A 22,629-nucleotide genomic window follows, 5' to 3' on the forward strand; every position below is an offset into this window, starting at 1 on the left:
CTAGGTCTCCATCACCGGGGGGTGTACCCCCAGATGCTGAGGTTCTCTCCCTCGGAGAATTAGAAGCTCAGGAAAATCATTCCCAGGACCATGAGGGTTCAGGGGATGAGGAGTCTACTTATGAGGAGCCAGTCTTGGCCTCCCATGCAGAGAGCTTGTGGATTCAGTCATTGACAGACATGGTCCGCCTGGCATTTAAATTGCCCTTACTGGAGCCTCAGGCTTCGGCGGTATCATCCTTAGGTTCATTGAAAGCGCCTTTGAGCAGCGCTGTTTTTCCGGTCCATCCTCTTTTAGAGGAACTGATTTTTCAGGATTGGATACGACCAGATAGGATCTTTTTACCACCTAAAAGATTTTCCACCATCTACCCTATGGAAGAAAAATTTTCCAAGAGGTGGGCTCTCCCAGCTGTGGATGCCGCCATCTCTTGTGTAAACAAATCTTTAACTTGCCCGGTGGAAAACATACAGATGTTTAAAGAACCGGTGGATAAGCGTTTTGAGACACTTTTAAAGGCATCCTTTGCTACGGCAGGTGCAGTAATACAGCCAGCAGTGGCTGCTATTGGGGTTTGTCAAGCGTTAACAGACCAGACAAAACAGATGCTTAACCACTTGGGATCCGCCTGCCGTCAATTGACGGCTACAGTGCGGATCCCAATCGCCAAACTGCCGTCAATTGACGTCCGCCCCTTAGGGCGGTCCCCGCGCGCGCTCCAGAGCGCGCTGCGGGGAAAATCTGTGTTGGCCGTGTCCCTCGGACACAGCCAATTACAGATCGCCGCGAACGGCCAATCAGAGTGGCCGTTCTCGAGGCGATCTGTGCGGCCAATGAGAGAGGATCTCATATGTAAACATATGAGATCATCTCTCATTGCCGTTTTACACAGAGACAGCGGTGCTGTCTCTGGAGAGGAGACCGATCTGTGTCTCTTGTACATAGAGACACAGATCGGTCACCCCCCCCTCCACCTACAGTTAGAACACTAAGCAGGGATACATTTAACCCCTTCCTCACCCCCTAGTGTTAACCCCTTCAATGCCAGTCACATTTATACTGTAATTAGTGCATATTTATAGCACTGATCGCAGTATAAATGTGAATGGCGCCAAAAATGTGTCTGATGTGTCCGCCATAACGTCGCAGTCCCATTAAAAATCGCAGATCGCCGCAATTTCTAGTAAAAAAAAATAATTAAAAAAAAATAATTCTGTCCCCTATTTTGTAAGCGCTATAACTTTTGCGCAAACCAGTCGCTTATTGCGATTTTTTTTTTTTTTTTTTTTTTTTTTTACCAAAAATATGTAGAAGAATACGTATCGGCCTAAACTGAGAAAAAAAAATGTTATTTTTTTTTTAAAATTGGGATATTTATTATAGCAAGAAGTAAAAAATATTGTATTTTTTTCAAAATTGTCTCACTTTTTTGTTTATAGCGCAAAAAATAAAAACCGCACAGGCGATCAAATACCACCAAAAGAAAGCTCTACTTGTGGGGAAAAAAGGACGTCAATTTTGTTTGGGAGCCACGTCGCACGACCGCGCAATTGTTAGTTAAAGCGATGCAGTGCCGAAAGCTGAAATTTCACCTGGGCAGGAGGGGGGTATATGTGCCCAGTAAGCAAGTGGTTAAAGACATTCCTGCCCAACAGGCAGAAGAGTTATCGGATATTCCTAGAGCCCTGTGCTTTGCGGTGGATGCTATAAAGGACTCCATTCAGCAGGCGTCTCGTTTGTCACTATTTTTAGTACACATGAGAAGGCTCTTATGGTTGAAGAACTGGGCGGCTGAGCCCCCATGCAAAAAGCTTCTGGCAGGTTTTCCCTTCCATGGAGGTCGACTCTTCGGAGAGGATCTAGATAAATATATTCAGACTATATCGAGTGACAAAAGTACCCTTTTACCGGTCAAAAAGAAGTTTCGGGGACCTGCGTTTAAAAGGCAGCTCTCCCCTGTTCCGGGGCCCTCCAATTCCAGGCAGTATCGACGGCCTCCTGCGAGATCAAACTTTAACAATAAGTCGCAGGGACAGGCCTCTGGGGGCAAGAAGCAGTGGTATCGTAAGCCAGCAAAGCCAGCCCCTAAGTCTGCCTTATGAAGGGGCGCCCCCACCCACAAAGGTGGGGGGAAGGCTTCGTCTTTTTGCGGAGGTTTGGGAAGCCGATATCCCCGACAGATGGGTCCGGTCTTCCGTGGCCACAGGCTACAGATTAGAGTTTCTAAAGTTTCCTCCACCTCATTATCAGGAGTCAAGGGTACCGAGCGATCCAACAAAAGAGGCCTCTTTACTGGCGGCATTGGATCATCTGCTTTGCCAGGGCATGATAGTAGAAGTACCAGCCCAAGAGCTAGGGCTAGGGTTCTACTCCAATCTGTTTACCGTTCCAAAGCCCAATGGCGATGTCAGGCCAATTTTGGACCTAAAGGGTTTAAACGTTTACCTAAGGGTTCGTTCTTTCCGGATGGAATCTGTTCGGTCAGCAGCCGCCGCACTCCAGAAGGACGACTTTCTGGCGTCCATAGACATAAAGGATGCTTACCTTCATGTGCCAATTTTTCAGCCACATCAAAGATTTCTCCGCTTTACAGTGGCCCAGCGTCATTTCCAATTTGTGGCACTCCCTTTCGGGCTGGCTACGGCCCCCCGGGTATTCACAAAGGTCCTAGCTCCGATCCTAGCCAACCTAAGGGTCCAAGGGGTCACGGTCCTAGCCTACCTGGATGACCTCCTAGTCATAGATCACTCGTCTCCTTGCCTGGAACGAGCAGTGACCCTCACGGTTCAGTACCTTGAGAGGTTCGGTTGGATCCTAAACCGAGAAAAATCAGCATTCCAACCCACAAGACGGTTGGAATACCTCGGCATGACGTTAGACACAGAACAGCAAAGAGTGTTCCTGCCTCTAGTAAAGGTCGAGGCCATCAAAGACTTGATCCATCTGGTTCTAAGCAAAAAAGAACCAACTATTCGCCTATGTATGCGACTATTAGGCAAGCTAGTGGCCACGTTCGAGGCGGTACCTTACGCTCAAAGCCACACTCGCATCCTACAGGCAGCCATTCTGTCAGCATGGAGCAAGAGGCCACAGGCCTTGGAATTTCCTTTGCCACTCTCATCAAGAGTCTGGCAAAGTCTGTGCTGGTGGTTAAATCCTCAGAATCTACTGAAGGGAAAATCTTTCAGCCCCGTGGCCTGGAAGATAGTGACCACAGATGCCAGCCTGAGGGGCTGGGGAGCGATCTTGGATGGTTGCACTCGCCAAGGTACTTGGGCACAGGCGGAGAGGCAGTTACCCATCAATATCTTGGAGCTCAGAGCTGCTCGGCTAGTCCTCGAGGCTTGGACAGCCAAATTGCAGGGGTTCCCGGTGAGGATACAATCGGACAATGCCACAGCTGTGGCATATATAAACCACCAAGGGGGAACCAAGAGTCAGGCAGCTCAGAGAGAGGTGAGCTTGATTTTCCAGTGGGCAGAAGCTCATGTGCCCTGCATATCGGCAATATTCATTCCCGGGGTGGACAACCTGCAGGCAGACTTCTTGAGTCGTCAGACTCTGTCGCCAGGGGAATGGTCTCTGCATCCGCAAATTTTTCAGATAATCTGCCAGAGGTGGGGAATGCCGGACGTGGATATCATGGCATCGAGATTCAACAAGAAGCTAGACAGGTTCATGTCCCGGACACGGGACCCTATGGCCTGCGGAGCCGATGCGTTGGTTTGCCCTTGGCATCAGTTCAAACTTCTTTATGCCTTTCCCCCGCTACAGTTGCTACCCCGCCTGTTACGCAGGATCAGGGTGGAGCACAAACCAGTCATCCTGGTAGCTCCAGCATGGCCCAGAAGGGCATGGTACTCACTAATCCTAAAGATGTCAGTGGGAGATCCTTGGACGCTTCCTCTACGGCCAGACCTACTCTCGCAAGGCCCGATCCTCCACCCTGCATTACGGCATCTAAATTTGACGGCCTGGCGGCTGAATCCCTGATTCTCAGGGGTAGAGGGCTGTCTAAGCAGGTAATCTCTACCCTGATCAGGGCTAGAAAGCCGGTTTCCAGGGTGATTTATTACAGGGTCTGGAAGGCCTACGTAGGCTGGTGTGAGTCCAAGAAATGGCTTTCCCGCAAGTATACCATTGATCGAGTGTTAAGTTTTCTCCAGCTAGGAGTGGATAAAGGCCTGGCATTAAGCACAATCAAAGGACAGATTTCAGCTTTGTCAGTGTGGTTTCAGAGGCCGCTGGCCACCCACTCGCTGGTTAAGACCTTCATTCAGGGGGTCTTGCGTATTAATCCTCCGGTGAAGTCGCCACTTTGTCCGTGGGACTTGAATCTTGTTCTGTCAACTCTACAGAAACAACCTTTTGAGCCGTTGGCTGAAGTTCCTTTGGTGTTACTAACAAGGAAGTTGGTATTTCTGGTCGCCATAGTTTCCGCCAGAAGAGTGTCAGAATTGGCAGCCTTATCTTGTAAGGAGCCATATCTTATTCTGCATAAGGACAGGGTGGTTCTCCGTCCTCATCCTTCCTTTTTACTAAAGGTTATATCCAGTTTTCACCTGAATCAGGACTTGGTATTACCATCCTTTTTTCCGAAGCCCACTTCCAGAAAGGAAGGGTTGCTGCATACCTTGGATATTGTCAGGACCATGAAGGCCTATCTTAAAGCTACAGAGAAGATTCGGAAAACAGATGTGTTGTTCATTCTACCGGATGGGCCCAAGAAAGGGCAGGCAGCTGCAAAATCCACCATCTCGAGGTGGATTAAACAGTTAATTACTCAGGCCTACGGCTTGAAGAGGTTGCCTCCTCCTTTGTCAGTAAAGGCTCATTCTACCAGGGCCATGGGCGCCTCCTGGGCAGCACACCATCAGATCTCTATGGCTCAAGTATGCAAGGCGGCAACCTGGTCTTCAGTCCACACGTTTACAAAATTTTACCAGGTGGACGTAAGAAGGAATACAGAGACAGCCTTTGGGCAGGCAGTGCTGCGGGCTGCGATTTAAGACCCTCAGAATCGGGGGCACCCTTGAGTTAAAATTTAGATTTAAGTTAATTTTTTCTCGACTAAGTTGGATTTATTATTATTTGAGAGTATCTCTGAATTAAATCCTTGTGTCTTGGGAAGATTTCTCCCTCCCCTCAGTAAAGCATTGCTTTGGGACATCCCACATAGTAATGAATATGCCGCTCTGTGTCCCGTGATGTACGAGAAAGAAAAAGGGATTTTTTTTAATACAGCTTACCTGTAAAATCCTTTTCTTGAAGTACATCACGGGACACAGAGCTCCCACCCCTCTTATGGGAAACATTTTGGGAGGCATACTGCTTGCTACAAAACTGAGGTACTCCTCCTATGGGAGGGGGTTATATAGGGAGGGGCACTTCCTGTTTGAGATTGCCAGTGTCCATCACCTGAAGGTACTCCATATAACCCACATAGTAATGAATATGCCGCTCTGTGTCCCGTGATGTACTTCAAGAAAAGGATTTTACAGGTAAGCTGTATTAAAAATCCCTTTTTTAAGATGCATCCAAAGGTGTACTGCATGAATGTGCAAACCGTGCAGATAAGGTGACTCAGGAGCATAAATAAAATCGCAACGTAAAGATAATAGTATATGCAGTCGCAGAGGAAATCGCAGGATGGTGTTCTGCTCCAATCAAAATAAATGACTGGACATAACTGATGTACAACAATGATGGATGAATAAAACAGTGAACTAAATAAGAGTGCAAATATATACAAATAGGTGACTGTATAATGTAAGTAAAATCACATCATATGAATAGTGGATGGAACCGCAAGATTGTCCAATTGTTACAAAGTGTAAATGGTGCAACTGCGACTCAGTCCAAGAGGTGGAGAAATTACAAGGTGCAAGTAGAGTGCTGGGTGCAGAAATAGAATCGCAGCATAAACATAATATATGCAGTCGCAGAGGAAATCGCAGGATGGTGTTATGCTCCCATGAACATGAATGACTGAACATAACTGATATACAGTACACCAATGATGAATGATGCAACTGCGACTCAGTCCAAGAGGTGATGCAGTTTAATCAAAATAAATTGCAAAGTGCGAGTGAAGTGCTGGGTGCTAAATGACATCAGCAGGTGGCAAGGTGACTTGTTGGTGAATCTTCGGTGTATGATGACACCCGAAGGTGTGCTAGCAAATTACCTTACGGCTGCAAGATAAGCAGCTTTCAATAAAACCAATGGAATCACTCGGGGGGGGGGGGGGGTAGAGGGGATAACTCCTATCCATCCTTTCAGTGGTGTGGCGCCTAGGGGGTTAAGGGCCCTTTCACACTAGCGGACCGTATGTCTGCATTTTCATCTGTCCGTTTGCGGATGAAAACAGGACATACATGGGTCCCTATGTGATTACGGGTGTCAGCGGATGAACATCTGCTGACACCCGTAATTTGTCCGCCTCCGCAAAGATCCGCATTTGCAGACGGAAGAAATCCTATTTTTCTTCCGTCTGCCGGATCGGATGAACACGGACATACGGTCCGTGTTCATCCAATCCCCCATATGAGGAGAGCGGAGGAAACACAGGGCGGTCCCTGCACAGTGTGCGGGGACCGCCCTGTCAGCTGCCAGCTCAGCGGGGATTTTACAGAGGATCCCCGCTGAGCAAAGCGGACACACGGAGCGGATCATTACTGATCCGCTCCGTGTGAAAGGGCCCTAAGGCTTCCTTCCAGGCTGGGTGGTCAGCAAGGTAAGACAGCTCCAAAGTGTGTCACCAGGCAGGGTAGAGAAAACATAGAGGAAGCTCTCTAGTGTAATATGTTTTAAACACTCAGCGGTTTATTCAAACATATAACAAACAGGGTACTCACATTTAAAACAGTAATGCAGTGTATATCAGAAATGAGCAGCGAGTTCACACTGTGCAAACGTCACTTCCGGTGTCCTAGTGTCTGACGCGTATCGTCACTGTCACATGACTTCATCTCAACGCTTCTCTAATGTGTATAGTCATTGGAAAGCAAGCAGTCCAGCGCATTGCGCTCCACCTCTTGGACCGAGTCGCAGTTGCACCATTTACACTTTGTAACAATTGGACAATCTTGCGGTTCCATCCACCATTCATATGATGTGATTTTACTTGCATTATACAGTCACCTATTTGTATGTATTTGCATTCTTATTCAGTTCACTGTTTTATTCATCCATCATTGTTGTATACCATTTATCAGTCCTGCAATTTCCTCTGTGACTGCATATATTATTATCTTTACGTTGTGATTTTATTTATGCACCTGAGTCACCTTATCTGCACTGTTTGCACATTCAGTACACCTTTGGATGCACCTTATCTTGACATTTATAGCGATTTTTATCTTTCAGTCAGTCTATTTGCATATTCAGTTATCAATTATACTATTTTGGTTATTTATACATTTTACCAATTACACCATTCTATGCTATTGGAGCGCAACACCATCTCTTGATTTTTTCCATATCAGGGTTGTCCACTTTTCATTAGACAACCGTTTAATGACTAAAAGATCGAAAGAGACATAGCACCAGAATTGGACTTCTTCAGGATGATGCACCTAGAAGCCTTATTCGAAAAAGGCAAATGCATATACAGAGGTCAGGACATTAACAGGGTTTGAGCAGACATGCCTGAAAAGGGAGTCAATGAGACACTTTTTGTCATATTTCTATGTTATATTAACCGGTCTCGAAGCACCACAAGAAGTTTCGTTTCTTTAGGCCTCATTCAGACGAGGCGGACTCCATTGCTACGGAGTCCGCCTGCTCGCGCCAGCTCAGCGGGAGATCAGTCTGCAGATCTCTGCTGAGCCGACGGATGACAAGCTCCTCTCTGCTCACTGAGCATGGAGGGGCTTGTCGGGCATCACTGTCTCCTATGGAGTGATCTGATGAAAACGGACAGCATGTCCGTTTTCATCAGATCTTACCCGATCCGATTCGCTATGGATGGATGGGGACGTGCCCCCATACGGCGGCTTCAACACTGAACTCGACGAGGAACTCGATGTGTTTGGCACGTCGAGTTCCTCGGACGTGTGTACGGGGCCTAACATTCCTATGTTAATGGAAAAAGATAACTCTTTGCTGAGACACCTTCTCACAGCAGCGAGGGCATGTATCCCTGTCCTGTGGAAAAAGGATAGTCCCCCTCTGGACCCCTTTACATCACATAGCCCCCTGCACCTCTGGACCCCTTTACATTACACAGCACCCTGCATCACTGGACCTCTTTACATCTCATAGCACCCTGCATCTCTGGACCCTTTTACATTACACAGCACCCTGCATCGCTGCACCCCTTTTACATTACACAGCCGCCTGCACCTCTGCACCCCTTTACATCGCATAGCCCCCTGCACCTCTGGACCCTTTTACACTGCACAGCCCTCTGCACCCCTTTACATTACACAGCACCCTGCATCACTGGCCCCCTTTACATCTCATAGCCCCCTGCACCTCTGGACCCTTTTACATTACACAGCACCCTGCATCACTGCACCCCTTTTACATTACACAGCCACCTGCACCTCTGGACCCCTGCATGTTACACAGACACCCCCTCAGTGCAGACCCCCCCCCTTAGTGCAACCCCCCCTCAGTGCAAATCCCCCCCCCCTCAGTGCAACCCCCCTCAGTGCAAACCCCCTCGGTGCAACCCCCAGTGCAAACACCCCCCCCCCAGTGCAAACCTCCCTTAGTGAAAACCCCCTGAGTGCAAACACCCCCTTAGTACAACCCCCCCTCAGTGCAAACACCCCCCCCCCTTCAGTGAAATCCCCCCAGGTGCAAACACCCCCCTTCCCATTCAGTACCTCAGATCATCGCAGGCAGCGCCACGGCACATTGACAGAAGGTCCCCTACCCCTCTGTACACACAAACAGAGAGGAGGGGGCTGTGCCTGTGTGCCGACTGCCGAGCACCGCTAACAGCCCGTGGCTGTGAGAGGAGGGGATGGATGGTGCTGTGGTGTCACCCCGCAGCCCCCCTCCTCTTGTACCGCGGCGCTTGGCGCTCCGATTCCGCGGCGCTCATCGCTGGGGGGGGGGGGGAGACTTCCCACTGAGGTGCCTTGATACAGCACTCTGGGAACAGCCTATTCGTTCAGAAATTTCTTTCTGTGTCTTACCCTCTTGCTTGAGGGTGTCAATGATGGCCTTCTGGACAGCAGTCAGGTCGGCAGTCTTACCCATGATTGCGGTTTGGAGTAATGAACCAGGCTGGGAGTTTTTAAAAGCCTCAGGAATCTTTTGCAGGTGTTTAGAGTTAATTAGTTGATTCAGATGATTAGGTTAAGAGCTCGTTTAGAGAACCTTTTCATAATATGCTAATTTTTTGAGATAGGAATTTTGGGTTTTCATGAGCTGTATGCCAAAATCATCAATATTAAAACAATAAAAAGGCTTGAACTACTTCAGTTGTGTGTAATGAATCTAAAATATATGAAAGTCTAATGTTTATCAGTACGTTACAGAAAATAATTAACTTTATCACAATATGCTAATTTTTTGAGAACCACCTGTACAGTTGTGTTCAAAATTATTCAACCCCCCAATGCTGTAAAGGGTTTTAGGGAATTTAGTGTACATTTGTAATTGTATTCAGAATGAAATCCTACAAGGACTTCTTAAAGAACCATATGCAACTAAAATGACATCAATTGGTTTTGTAATACAGTAGTAAATGTTTCTTTTGTGAATTCTTCATTTACACAATTATTCAACCCCTTAAAGACTACCACTCTGAAGAACAGAGGTTCATTGAAGTGTTTTCAATCAGGTATTGAAAACACCTGTGGATGTCAGGGAGCAGCAATAAAGCCAAATAAGCACCAATTAGGCAGCTTTAAAATGACTGTGATACTCAGCTCCTTCTAGACATTTACTGGTGTGGTTACAAACATGGTGAAGTCAAGAGAATGGTCCAGGAAGACAAGAGAAGAGGTGATTACTCTTCACAGGAAGGGCAATGGCTATAAGAAGATTGCAAAGATGTTAAACATACCAAGAGACACCATAGGAAGCATCATTCGCAAATTCAAGGCAAATGGCACTGTTGAAACGCTACCTGGTCGTGGCAGAAAGAAGCTGACTTCGACTGCTGTGCGCTACCTGAAGCGTAGAGTGGAGAAAAGTCCCTGTGTGACTGCTGAGGAACTGAGAAAATATTTGTCAGATGTGGGTACTGAAGTTTCTGCTCAGACAATACAGCGCACACTGCGTACTGAAGGCCTCCATGCCAGAAATCCCAGGCGCACCCCCTTGCTGTCTCCAAAGAATAAGAAGAGTCGACTGCAGTATGCCAAAAGTCATGTGGACAAACCACAGAAGTTTTGGGATTGTGTTCTGTGAACTGATGAAACAAAGTTAGAACTGTTTGGGCCCATGGATCAACGCTATGTTTGGAGGAGGAAGAACAAGGCCTATGATGAAAAGAACACCTTGCCTACTGTGAAGCATTGCGGGGGGTGTCAGGATATAACTTACCGAAGCCAAGATGCCAAGGGCGGCTCACCTTTGCGACCTGATGCGATCCGCCCTCTGGATTTTGGGACAGAGGGTAGGACGCAACAGGAGGCACCGGGACCAGTGGCAGGAGGAGATCCAAGGTAAACCGGAAACTGGATCGCAGAAGCACACTGGAGACTGTAGCGGATGACACAGGAAACAGTCCAAAATAGCAGGTGCACACAGGGAATAAGACTGAAGGAAAAACCAGGAACAAGCCGGAGTCAGGGGCTGAAGCAAGCGGTGTATCCAAAAGTCCAAAGCCGAGGGTCAGGGATTACAGAGATCAGAGAGTCCAAGTTCAAGCCGGGGTCAAGGTAAACAGAAGACGATAATCCAGGAAACAGGCCAGGGGTCAGGTAACGAGATATCCAAAGAATATTCAGCAGCAAGGTAATCCAAAAAGCAGCTGGAACATTTTGGAGTGGTCATCGCAGTCACCAGACTTAAATCCGATTGAGAACCTCTGGTGGGACTTAAAGAAAGCAGTTGCAGTGCGCAAGCCTAAGAATGTGACTGAACTGGAGGATTTTGCCCATGACGAATGGGCGAAGATACCCGTAGATCGCTGCAAGACACTTGTGTCAAGCTATGCTTCACGTTTAAAAGCGGTTACAACTGTAAAAGGATGTTGTACTAAGTACCAAGATTAAATGTCACTTGGGGGTTGAATAAAACTGATAATGATGTAAGCACAGAAAAGACATTTGTGGTTATTTCATTATAAATGTTATGTTATATTTGTCTGACCTACACGTGCCTCTTTGATTTAATTGTAAGCAGGATGACTGAATGATCAAAATCAATGTCAAACTGGCCAAAACAATCAATTTCAGTGGGGGTTGAATAATTTTGAATACAACTGTAAGAGAGTGGAGTGGGCGGCAGGGAGGGGAGAAGGATTACTCCACCCCACCTCCCCCCTTTCTTTTCTTTTTGTGGGCGGTGTGTATTAATGGGGAAAGGCGAGGAGGTAAAGAAGGATAAAGAGAACTTGCATTGAATTTATAAACTATTTAAGAGGCAAAGTAATGTACACAGTTAGATGGAAATATTAAGACATTGTAAGACTGTGATGAATTGTAATGTGAATTCTATGAAAAATAAAGAATAAAAGAAATAAAAATATAAGATATATGATAAATATATAATAAACATCCCAGCTATTTTTGTGATGTTGGTATTAAAGCTTACCTCCAGGCAAACTGTTTTTTTTTTTCTGTGTCATGGTTTAGTAACGCAAAGCAGGATTTCCCCCATTCACCTTGTTGTGGAAGAATTCCCTTGGGCTTTGTACGCAAATCCACACCGCGCCAAAATGTGCACTTCCAGCGTCTCAATGCACACAAAGCACCAAACAATTCCTTTGTGCTTAAAAGCACGTTTGTATCAAGCTCTTTGGTACAAGGAATGTACTTCATGGCACCAGGTAGAATCAGAAACGATGCTGCTTCAAACTGGAATCTCAAGCTTCTGGGCAGAGCACAGAAACTCAGGTTCTTTTATTCATTGGAAACAAAAGAATAACAAAGCAGGAAGTGATGGCCCCATTAGCCAATCACTTCCCTTAATACAAAATCACATGACAGGAAATGACAAACAGTAAAAGGGGAGGGCACTCAAAGAAAGGCAGGGGGAGGAAGTGCACACACCCCATCTTAGCCAGCATGGAGCCCACTCGGATATTGTTCAAAGTAAAACAATATCTAAATTAAGATCATTCTACTTGTTCTTGCAGGCTTGAGACAATCTGCGGGGACACTGCCACTGCTGTTGTTAATATACGGTACAAGTACACAGACGAGCAGATATCAAACAGATATGTATCCATAAGGGGATAACGAAGTCCACAAGAGCGATATAATAGGTTTCTCTCGTTATGCGGACTTCGCTTCTCTAATGTGTATAGTCATTGGAAATAAAGCAGTCCAGCGCAAATGCTCACACACACAGATAACACGTTTCAATCCCATAAGAAGGTTTTCATACTGACCATTTTTGCCGCTGGTCTCGATTCAACCCAAGTGCGCTCTGCTAGAGCACTCCTCGTTTAAACATCAGACACAGGGAGACAGATGACAATCTATAAAACACACATCCTAGAATAAAATGTCCACATATATATATATATATAACCTTTCCACAACAACCTCAAATTTGTGGCTGGGTAGATTGTTTTTTCACATCAAATAAACAGAATCAAACTGGTGTATGGTCAGCTTTACATATCTTAGTGACTGGGCAGTAAAAGGAGAAACAGCAGACTGATGAACTCCCTTCTCTCTCTCTCTCTCTCTCTCTCTCTCTCTCTCTCTCTCTCGACTTCCCTTCCTATCGGCATGCTCCTTATGCTGCCCCCCCCCCAATATGAGTTATGCTGTACAGGGGACAACAAGGGGGGTGATGTCAGGTACTTCCACTACATGCATAAAAAAATTGATTGCATAGCTGAATTATTTGTGTGTGGTTTGTCTGCCTGGAGTTTATCGGTCCATACATACTGTATTATCTCATCGCATCACAGTGGGGACAATTTACTAAAGGAGGCAGTCTGTGAATTTAAGTTGAGCCTGTTTATTTTGACTATACAGTAATGTGCGTTGGAAATGAGGGGGGGGGGGGATTTTGCCAACACATAAATGGTTTAATGCAAGTGAACCCAGTGTGGTTTGCTGCTTTTTTGAACCTATAAGCGTTTTCATTCTTCTAAACTTCAATTAGAAATTAATCTGAGCTTTTAGTATATAGGTTGCTTTGCAGATCTTTATAGAATAGGCCCCTGTTTATTACAGTTGCCTTTTTAGCTTGGGGTGGGATACAGTTTTACTTTGTGTGACAATGGTATACCGCTCAACCATCCATAGCCCGCTGCATGATCGACAATACTTGTTCCCCAACCTTAGATGACGAGGACAGTGATTATCGACAGGAAAGCATTAAGGATGCATACAAAGACAGACGGAGGCGGGCACATACACAGGCCGAACAGAAACGAAGGGATGCTATTAAAGTAAGTAAATTTTCTGGGCATGCCGCTTGCATCATTTACATGTTATTTTTTTTTTCTGTTCTTTGCTGCTTGACAGCCCTTGCTGTCAATGCCAATGGTGAGGATCTCCATATTTCTTCTTTTAGTGTGTACATACATCCCTCTTCATGACCATATTCGTTTTTTTAAGTCCAAATGTAAACCGTGTTTCTAGTTCCCAGACCCTAATCAAACAAGCAAATTAATAATTGAGTTTTTGTAAAGTTAAAGCTTAACTCTGGGTTTTATTATGCTTTAAATAGTTTTGTTTTAGACTAAATGGGTTCAAATTAACTATTTTCCTTTACTACCGCACCAGCTACATGCAGTATACAGCCATGTATTCCAGAAGCAGTGCAAGGACTCCCCATCCCGTTCCTAGAACAAAATCGAGCTGGGCTGAGCTCTAGTCAGCCTTTGATAGGGAGCCTTGGAGATCATGACCTCATCTCACCACCTCTCCAACTCCAGTCAGTGTGCATTTGTGAAAATAGGCACTGCTCTATCACACAAAGCATGACTAAAATCAATAGAATGAGGTCTGGTATAACACTTTACTGCTGTGGTTCACTGTATAATACAGCAGATCTTTTGGCATTACCCCTGCTTCTAGGGGAATGAACATTTTCCCTGCTGCTGTTTCATTAGCTTCAGTGGAAGGCAGGTGAGACATCTACTTTCTAATAGACTCCTTATGTCTCATTAAAAAGAACCTGTTATATCACATAGGGTAGTTGTGGCCTCCTATGTGATAAAAATAAAGTTAAAAGCATTTTACACTTTCAAGTGTGTGTGTGTGCGTGTGTTTTTTTTTTTTTTATTGTTTTAACTAGGTATTGGTGTAGCTATATTCTATGTGTTTGCCTTGCTTTAAAATGATGGGCTCACGTGTTGTGGCTGCAGTGTGAAGTATCATGCCTGATCAGTTCCCATGTGTTCATACACAAATGCACCTAACTTGTCCATATTCAAAAGACCAGCAACATCTTGTTCTGGGTCACGCAGCACTTGTCATTTTTCCATGTTGCATCAGATGGTTGCATGCTAATGTGATGAAAACAAATGGATCTCTTCCACTATGTTAGCTCTTTCACCTGAAGACCACTAGTTTGAGGGACCAAGGGATTGTGAGGTATATAGTTCTTCGCAAGAAAATGTAGTTTTCAGACTACAGAGGTCATTTATTAACCTGTGCAGTGCCATATGACATGCCTCTGGTTTCAAACTAACAGAAATTTTGAATTCTACTATAGACTGTGTGCATAGGGCAATTAAGGCATGTAAATGCCTACAGTGAAGGATTTTCAAAACTTTAAAAGGAACGGGTAAAAACCAAAACATCCCTGAACTGCAGTTCATCAGCATTAGTACATGTGGCCAAATGCCCATAAAATCTTCTATATGTGGGAAAGACTATTCGACCACTGAAAATAGGAATTTTGGAACATATTGGGTATGTTGCCCTTAAAACAAATAAACCCACCCCACGTTATATATGGGAGAAACAATGACCTGCAGTCCTGGGGGATTAGAAAATGTTAAATGTGGACCTAGGAAAGGTGAGTAATAAAGAAAAAAGTACAATTTATGTTCACCCCATTTATTTGAAATACAAAATACAGGCAGTTTTGGAGTTGCGAACATCCGAATTACGAACAAAGGTGATGTGACGGCGCTGCCGGCCGCTTGTGCGCCACACTGATCCTGGATACAGGCGAGCAACCATTTGGCATCACTGGACGCATCTCACACTGCAGTGAGTGCATGGCCACAAGTGTCCCAAATAACATGACTGCATGCGCAGAAGCACACCCGGAACATCCCACATCACTGCACAGGCTGGAGCTACACTTACAAATGTACTGTTCCGGCTTACAAACAATTTTCACGCAAGAACAAACTTACAGTCCCTAACTTGTTCGTAACCCCAGGACCACCTGTATTTGAAAAAAAAATACCTTGTTTTGGTAGTTTCCCACCTGGAAAAAAGTAGAAAATGTAAGTAAAAATTTTATATATGCGTAAATTATGCATCATGATGTAAATATACGTCCTGACTTTGGGAAGAAGTCCTCTCCTACATACATTTAGTCGGTAATATCCCTATGCCAAACACTGTTCATTTGCCTACTGGGCCTTGCAGAGCAGCTGGTCCCCACTGTAGCAGGGCCTACGATGGTGAGTCTGCTCTTGTTTTACGCTAGAAAAGCCATCACACTACACTGGAAGCCAGTCCCCCCCAACGAGCACCTTCTGGAAAAAGCTAGTAAACAAGAAACCTATATCAACAGGGGAAATACCAGAAGGTTTGGTCTAAGTGGTTGGCTGAGCCATCCATGGCATGAGTGGGGGGATGGAATTCAGTTTTCTGTTTGAATATGTGCCTCTCTCTCTCAGTACGATGCTCTAGAAGATATCCATTTTCCCCATGATGTGTCGTTTATGTGAATTTTACATATTATGCAAGGTGCCCTGCTGAAATGTGAGACTGACTAATGGAGCCAAAGTGGAGATAAACACATTGTAAATTGTTAATACTGCAGGTCTTTTTTGCATTAATCTAGTGAACCTAGTAAACCCTGCGTGGCCACGCATCTGGCATGTTCCTTACATATTCTATGCATCATTGACCCATGTGTGGGCCGTCTGATGGGTATTGTTTTGTTCTGTTTTATGTGTATGTACGTGCCTTAAAAAAACAATAAAAAAAATGAAATATACTTCCTGCCCAATGGGCCTATAAATGGCTTTTTACACATGGTAGATGTGCTATTTTGCTTTTCTCTCACTTTAGAGCACGTTCACAGTATATATATATTTTTTTGTATGAATACTATTGGGGAGCTACCTTGACCTAATGGAGAGTTAAGCTGGGTACTGTGAAAAAAGCTGATAACAATTCTGTACAAAGCAAGATTGTTGGCTTTTTAGTGTAGTGTGTACACAACTTTTCGACATCTGATTCAGACTTTCCAAAGGGACAAACTCTAAAATGTTTCTTGTACGTGAACAGAACAAACTATTTTCTTTAATGTGTACTGTTTTCGTATGAGAAAAACAAAGTTATTACCTGTTACAATCTTCCAGGACCTGAGCGATGGGCACCTAACAGGAAACGCATGATCCACATCAGTTAAGCCATCACACATACAGACCCTCAGTATTAGAAAATTACAGAGGGCTACAACAGGCTAAAAATGTTTACATCTGAATGCAGAAATAAATTGGGTGGGAACTAACGCTGTCCTGGAAATACTGTTAACGGGTAATAACTTTTTTCCCCCCAAATCATCTTCCAGGTCCACTACCCGAGAGGATAGTCTAGAATTAACTGTTTTTAGGGCAGGACCTTCCTATCGAAAGTTTGATCTGCTCTGGACAGAAGTTCCAGCCGATTGTGCCTTGCAAAGATTAGGAAACTTGATCAGGTGGCTGCTCTATAGATCTGGCTAGGGGAGGCTGCTGCCTTTTTTGCCCAAGAAGCTGCCACTGCTCTGGTCGAATGGGCTTTGATGCCCCCAGGAGGTTGCAGCGTTTTGAGTTCTGTAGCTTTTTTCTATGGCTATATTTATCTACCTTGCTATGGTGTTTTTGGATGCTTTCATGCCCTTCCTTAGGTCCATTGAATAGGATAAATAAATTAGTGGATTTTCTTCACTGTCCTTTCAATGTAATCAGGCATCTCCTCACATCCAACTTGTTGAGATCTATCTCTTTTTTAGATTTTTGTAGTTGCTATGAAAAGAATAACCAGCTTCTTGAGATCTATGGAAATTTGTGATAACCCTGGTAAGGAATGCCGGTTCAAGGAAAAGCACAATCTTGTCCATAAAAATTGGACAGTATGGTTCAGCCACAGATAGAGCCCGAAAATGAAGAATACACTAGACCGAAACCGATACCGAAAATGACAGTGTTTTTAACCACTTCCATCCCAGGCACTTACGCACCTTCCTGCCCAAGCCAATTTTCAGCTTTCAGCACTGTCGCAATTTGAATGACAATTGCGCGGTCATGCTACACTGTACCCAAATGAAATTTGTATAATTTTGTTCCCACAAATAGAGCTTTCTTTTGGTGGTTTTAGATCACCTCTGCGATTTTTTTATTTTTTGCGCAACAACTAAAAAACGACCGAAATTTTGGAGAAAAAAAAAAAGTTTATTTTTTCAGATTTTCTTTTGTAAATAAGTACGTTTTCTTCTTCAATTATGAGCACTGATATGGCGGCACTGATGGGCACCGATGAGGTGGCACTGATGGGCACCAATAGGCTGCACTGGGCACGCATAGGCAGCACTGATGGGCACGCATAGGCGGCACTGATGGGCACGCATAGGCGGCACTGATGGGCACGCATAGGCGGCACTGATGGGCACGCATAGGCGGCACTGATGGGCACGCATAGGCGGCACTGATGGGCACTGATGGGCACTCTTTGGCGGCACTGGGCACACTTTGGCGGCACTGGGCACTCTTTGGCGGCACTGGGCACTCTTTGGCGGCACTGGGCACTCTTTGGCGGCACTGGGCACTCTTTGGCGGCACTGATGGGCACTCATTGGTGGCACTGATGGGTACTTATGGGTGGCACAGGTGGACACTGGGCATAGATGGGCACTAAGAGGTGGCACTGATGGACACTGAGTGGCACTGATGGACACTGAGGGGTGGCAACATGGGCACTGACTGTAATGATGCCCAGCAATGCCAGTCAGTGCCCATTTGTGGGCACTGATTGGCATCAATTGTGTTTATTTTTTTGTTTTATTGTTTCTTTGCCCCATTTGGCAACCGGGGGGCACTCCCTGGTGGTCCAGTGTTGGCATCCGAGGGGGGGGGCTGCGCTCATAAACAATCAGCGCAAACCCCCCCCCTGTCAGGAGAGCCGCCGATCGGCTCTCCTCTACTCGCGTCTGTCAGACGCGAGTGAGGAAGAGCCGATCAATGGCTCTTCCTGTTTACATCGTGATCAGCCGTGGTTGGACACTGCTGATCACGTGGTAAAGAGCCTCCGCCGGAGGCTCTTTACCGAGATCGAAAATGCAGGGTGTCAGACTGACACCCCGCATCACCAATTGCTGCGCGCCCCCACTGGCTGCACACCGGCATGAAATCCTGCAGGACGTCAATAGACGTCCAGTCAGGATTTTACAACCACTTCCCGGACATCAATTGTATATTGACTGGGCGGGAAGTGGTTTAAAATAATAAAGTATTTGATATATAAAATTGTGTTATTCATATTCGACTTTTTATTATCATGAATTTTAACAAATAAAAACAAGTACTGTAATATTGTAATTCTATTACTGTAACAGTAATGTATTGTAGTGTGTGTGTGTGTGTGTGTGTGTGTGTGTGTGTGTGTGTGTGTGTATATATAAGTATTTTAATAATAAGTAACCCACATAAATTGAACACAGAAAATAAAATGCCAAATTAAAAAAGAAAGTAACTTGCAGTTACAGTACATATGCTGCACATTAATAATAATAAACAAAATAAAAAAATAACCAGGCATAATCTAAAATGCCAAAGACTAAGGGCTTCTATGTTTGAGTAGACGTACGGTATTTGCACAGATTATATTGTTCAAAAATAGAAGAACCATAAAACAAGACAGAGGCTATTATACACATCATACCACTAAGCCGTCGGGTCAGTTGTATCAAAGCTTGTTGTCAAATTAAAACAGCTTCCAGCCCACGATACATCATCATTCACATCACATAATTGGGAGTGGGACAGCTGAAAAACCCAACAGGTGAAGGTGTTTAAAGGACTTGCCTCTCCTCAGAGCTCTAAGGAAGAGGCAAGTCCTCAAAATGCGTTAGCCTGTTGGGTTTTCCAGTTGTCCTAGGCTATAGGTGATGTGATATGATGTATTGTGGACTGGAAGTTTACTTTGACGACAAGGTTGAGAAAGTACACCTGTTGGTTTGTTGTATATTACTAAAGTTACCATATTAACAAAGAGAGGTCTTCCTTAAGATAATGCACTAGGCTGGTGCACCCTCTGTCTTGTTTTATTTCAGACGGTGTATCCACTGACTTCCCTAGTCATAATAAGAGGGCATCAAGGCGAGGCATGTCCAGTGAAACCAGCAGGGAAAAAATGTAGGTAGCAGTCTGGGGCCCACTTCCAAACACCAGAGATTGTGTAGTTTATTTTACTAAAATTGGAGAGATTGAAAAATTTAGCGCAGCTGAGTATATTAGCCTAGCCAAAAGTTCTTCGGCTTGTTCAAAGCTTTGACAAAAAAACAACAACTGGAAGCTGATTGATTAACCTAACCTTCTACACAGAGCTGCACCAGATTTTGCACTCTCCAGTTTTAGTAAATCTGTTTCAATACTTTTTATTAAGGCATTTTCAATTTCCACATAACAAAATGGAACAATAAAATCGTACAAGTCACAAGAATAAGAGTAGCATAAAATATATATAGAATGTATCCTCAATTGTAATGTATAAGATTGTAATCCATGCATACAATACAGGACTCCCAGCAGAGTTTACTATTCGGCACAAACCGTAGCATTCCAACCAATCAGCAGTCCGTGACTAAAACTCATGTCAAAGCCAACGAAATCCAAGGCATTCATCCAACAAATAAATGCATGGAAAGACAGAACAATATTGTCATCAATAAAAATGTACAATATAAAACAAATTTCAGAGGACCAACACCATTCCCAATACACAGAATATCGGGTTTGGCATCGGGATAGCGCAAGAAAGATTTAGGTATCTTAAATTTCTCACTGCAAGTTAAGCAAGGCAAATAAACGAAGTTTAAAAAAAAAAAAAAAGTTTTTTAATAATAAACTAATAATAATGATAATAATAATAAAATAAATAGAACAAATAATAAAACAATAGGGTATGTGGGGGGAAATATCTCCGTGCCAGCTAATTAAATATCCAATAACTAGATCAGAAGAGACCTAGGATCACTTGATATATAATTGATCCATGGATCCCAGACAGCCTTGAAGAAATCCAGTTTGTCATGAAGGATAGCAGTCATATGTTCGTTGAGCATGATCCAGGAGAGTTTATTTTTAAGATGGTCGAATGGGAGCATGGCCGACTTCCATGACCTTGCAATAACCATTCTAGCTGAAATAAATATAAATCTTATAAGGCATTTTTGGGGTCTAGAGGCGTTTTTCACATCATAACCCAGCAGCGATTGTTTCGGAGATTTAATTAAATTAATTTGAGTAAGAGTATATATAAAATTATAAACTCTGATCCAATAACGCCGCACTCTGGGACATTTCCACCATATGTGATACATCGTCCCCTCAAGTCCACATCCACGGAAGCAAAGAGGAGAAGCACCAGGCATAAAGGATGCCAGTCTATAGGGAACCATGTACCACCTCAAGAGAATTATGTAATTCGCTTCGATTATTGAAGTGTTCATAAGTGAACGTGATGCTCCTAGAGCCAATTTGTACCAATCTGAAAGTTCAATATTATCCTGGATATCCTCATCCCATTTTACCATATAATTCAACCTAACTGAAGAAGCCGTCAAAATAGAGTAAATATTTGAAATATGACCTTGCATATGGTCGAATTTGCGACATAAACATTCCATTTTTGACAGTGACGTTAAATTAGAATCACATGGCAAGTCATCCAAAAAATGTCTTATTAGATTGTAATTACATTTTTCAGAAACCGGTATATGAAAACGATCCTCCAGGAGTTTATAACGTAGCATTCCATTAGTATTACAGACGTCCGCTATGCGTATCAGTCCCTTATTTTTCCACCATTCAAAATTATTGGGGACAAGCCCCGGGGGAAATTTTCTATTCCCAAAAATAGGTGCCATCAGGGAGTGAAGAGATCTAAATTTATATGTTCTGGATAATCTATCCCAGATATTAAGAGAAAGCGATAAAGTTGGGCATAAGATCGGTGGCCTTTCCCCAGGTGACAACCAAAGCATGTGTGATAATGACATACCACGACATGCGTAACTCTCCAATTCCATCCAGATAGGGCCGGGGCGTGAAGAGTGCGATCTAGTCAATTGTGCTAGTATTGCAGCATAGTAATATTTAATGAAATCAGGAGCACCCAGACCCCCATTAGCCTTGGGAGTAAGTAGTGTACGTTTGTCTACCCTAGGTTTCTTATTCCCCCATATATAAGAAATAACTCTGGACTGAAAAGCTTTGCGATCCGATTGAACTAATGCCACCGGAAGTGAGCCGAAATAGTATAGTAATTTTGGGAGGATATTCATCTTAACAGAAAATAATCTGCCCAGCCATGACGGTGGGTGAAATAACCATTTATCCAGATCAGCCTTAAGTTTCTTAAATAGAGCAGGGTAGTTCCGGGAATATAACGTGCGTATCGACGGAGTGATATTGATCCCCAAATATGGGAGGGATTCAGTATTCCAATTAAGAGAGAATGTTTTAGCAAGGAGATCGTGGCATCGTCCAACGAAATACTCAAGGCCTGAGACTTCTCCTGATTAACAGTTAGGCCTGAAATAGTGGAAAATAATGTAAGAATAGTATTCAAATTAGGGAGAGTAGTGATTGGGGAAGATATCAGCATTAGGATGTCATCTGCAAAAAGGACACATTTATGCTCACTGGTACCACATTCAATTCCCAAAATATCCGGAGAGGAACGAATTTTGATCGCAAGTGGTTCTAGGGCCAAGACAAAGAGTAGTGGCGACAATGGACAACCCTGTCTCGTACCCCTATGGATTAAAAAGGGATCGGAGGAGTATCCTCCAACCATCAAGGACGCCGAGGGGGAGTTATACAGCATTCGAAGCATAGTCAAAAACCTTGACTCAAAACCAAACTTATGTAAAATATAGAAAAGATAATCCCAAGATAGGGAATCGAATGCCTTGTGCATATCCAATGATAAAAGCATTCCCTTCCGTGGTCCCCTCGCATCCCAATCAGAATGAACCGCAGATATAATATCTATAACCCTTCTAATTTGATCAGTAGTCTGTCTTCCTGGAACAAATCCTGCCTGGTCTGGGTGTATATATTGAGTCAAAAAAGAATTAAGTCTC

The 22,629-nt window shown here is 44.2% G+C and overlaps 1 protein-coding gene across 1 annotated transcript in view; it reads left to right on the forward strand.

Moving 5' to 3' along the window:
* The window catches only part of MLX (MAX dimerization protein MLX), a 198,371-nt gene that overhangs the window by 110,234 nt on the left and 65,508 nt on the right, over positions 1 to 22,629 (forward strand). Inside the window, 1 exon segment of the mRNA XM_040331815.1 lies at positions 13,431 to 13,537. Coding sequence (XP_040187749.1) covers positions 13,431 to 13,537 — 107 coding nt within the window.

This window comes from Rana temporaria, chromosome 12 (genome assembly GCF_905171775.1).
Source record: "Rana temporaria chromosome 12, aRanTem1.1, whole genome shotgun sequence".
Taxonomy (NCBI): Eukaryota; Metazoa; Chordata; class Amphibia; order Anura; family Ranidae; genus Rana; species Rana temporaria.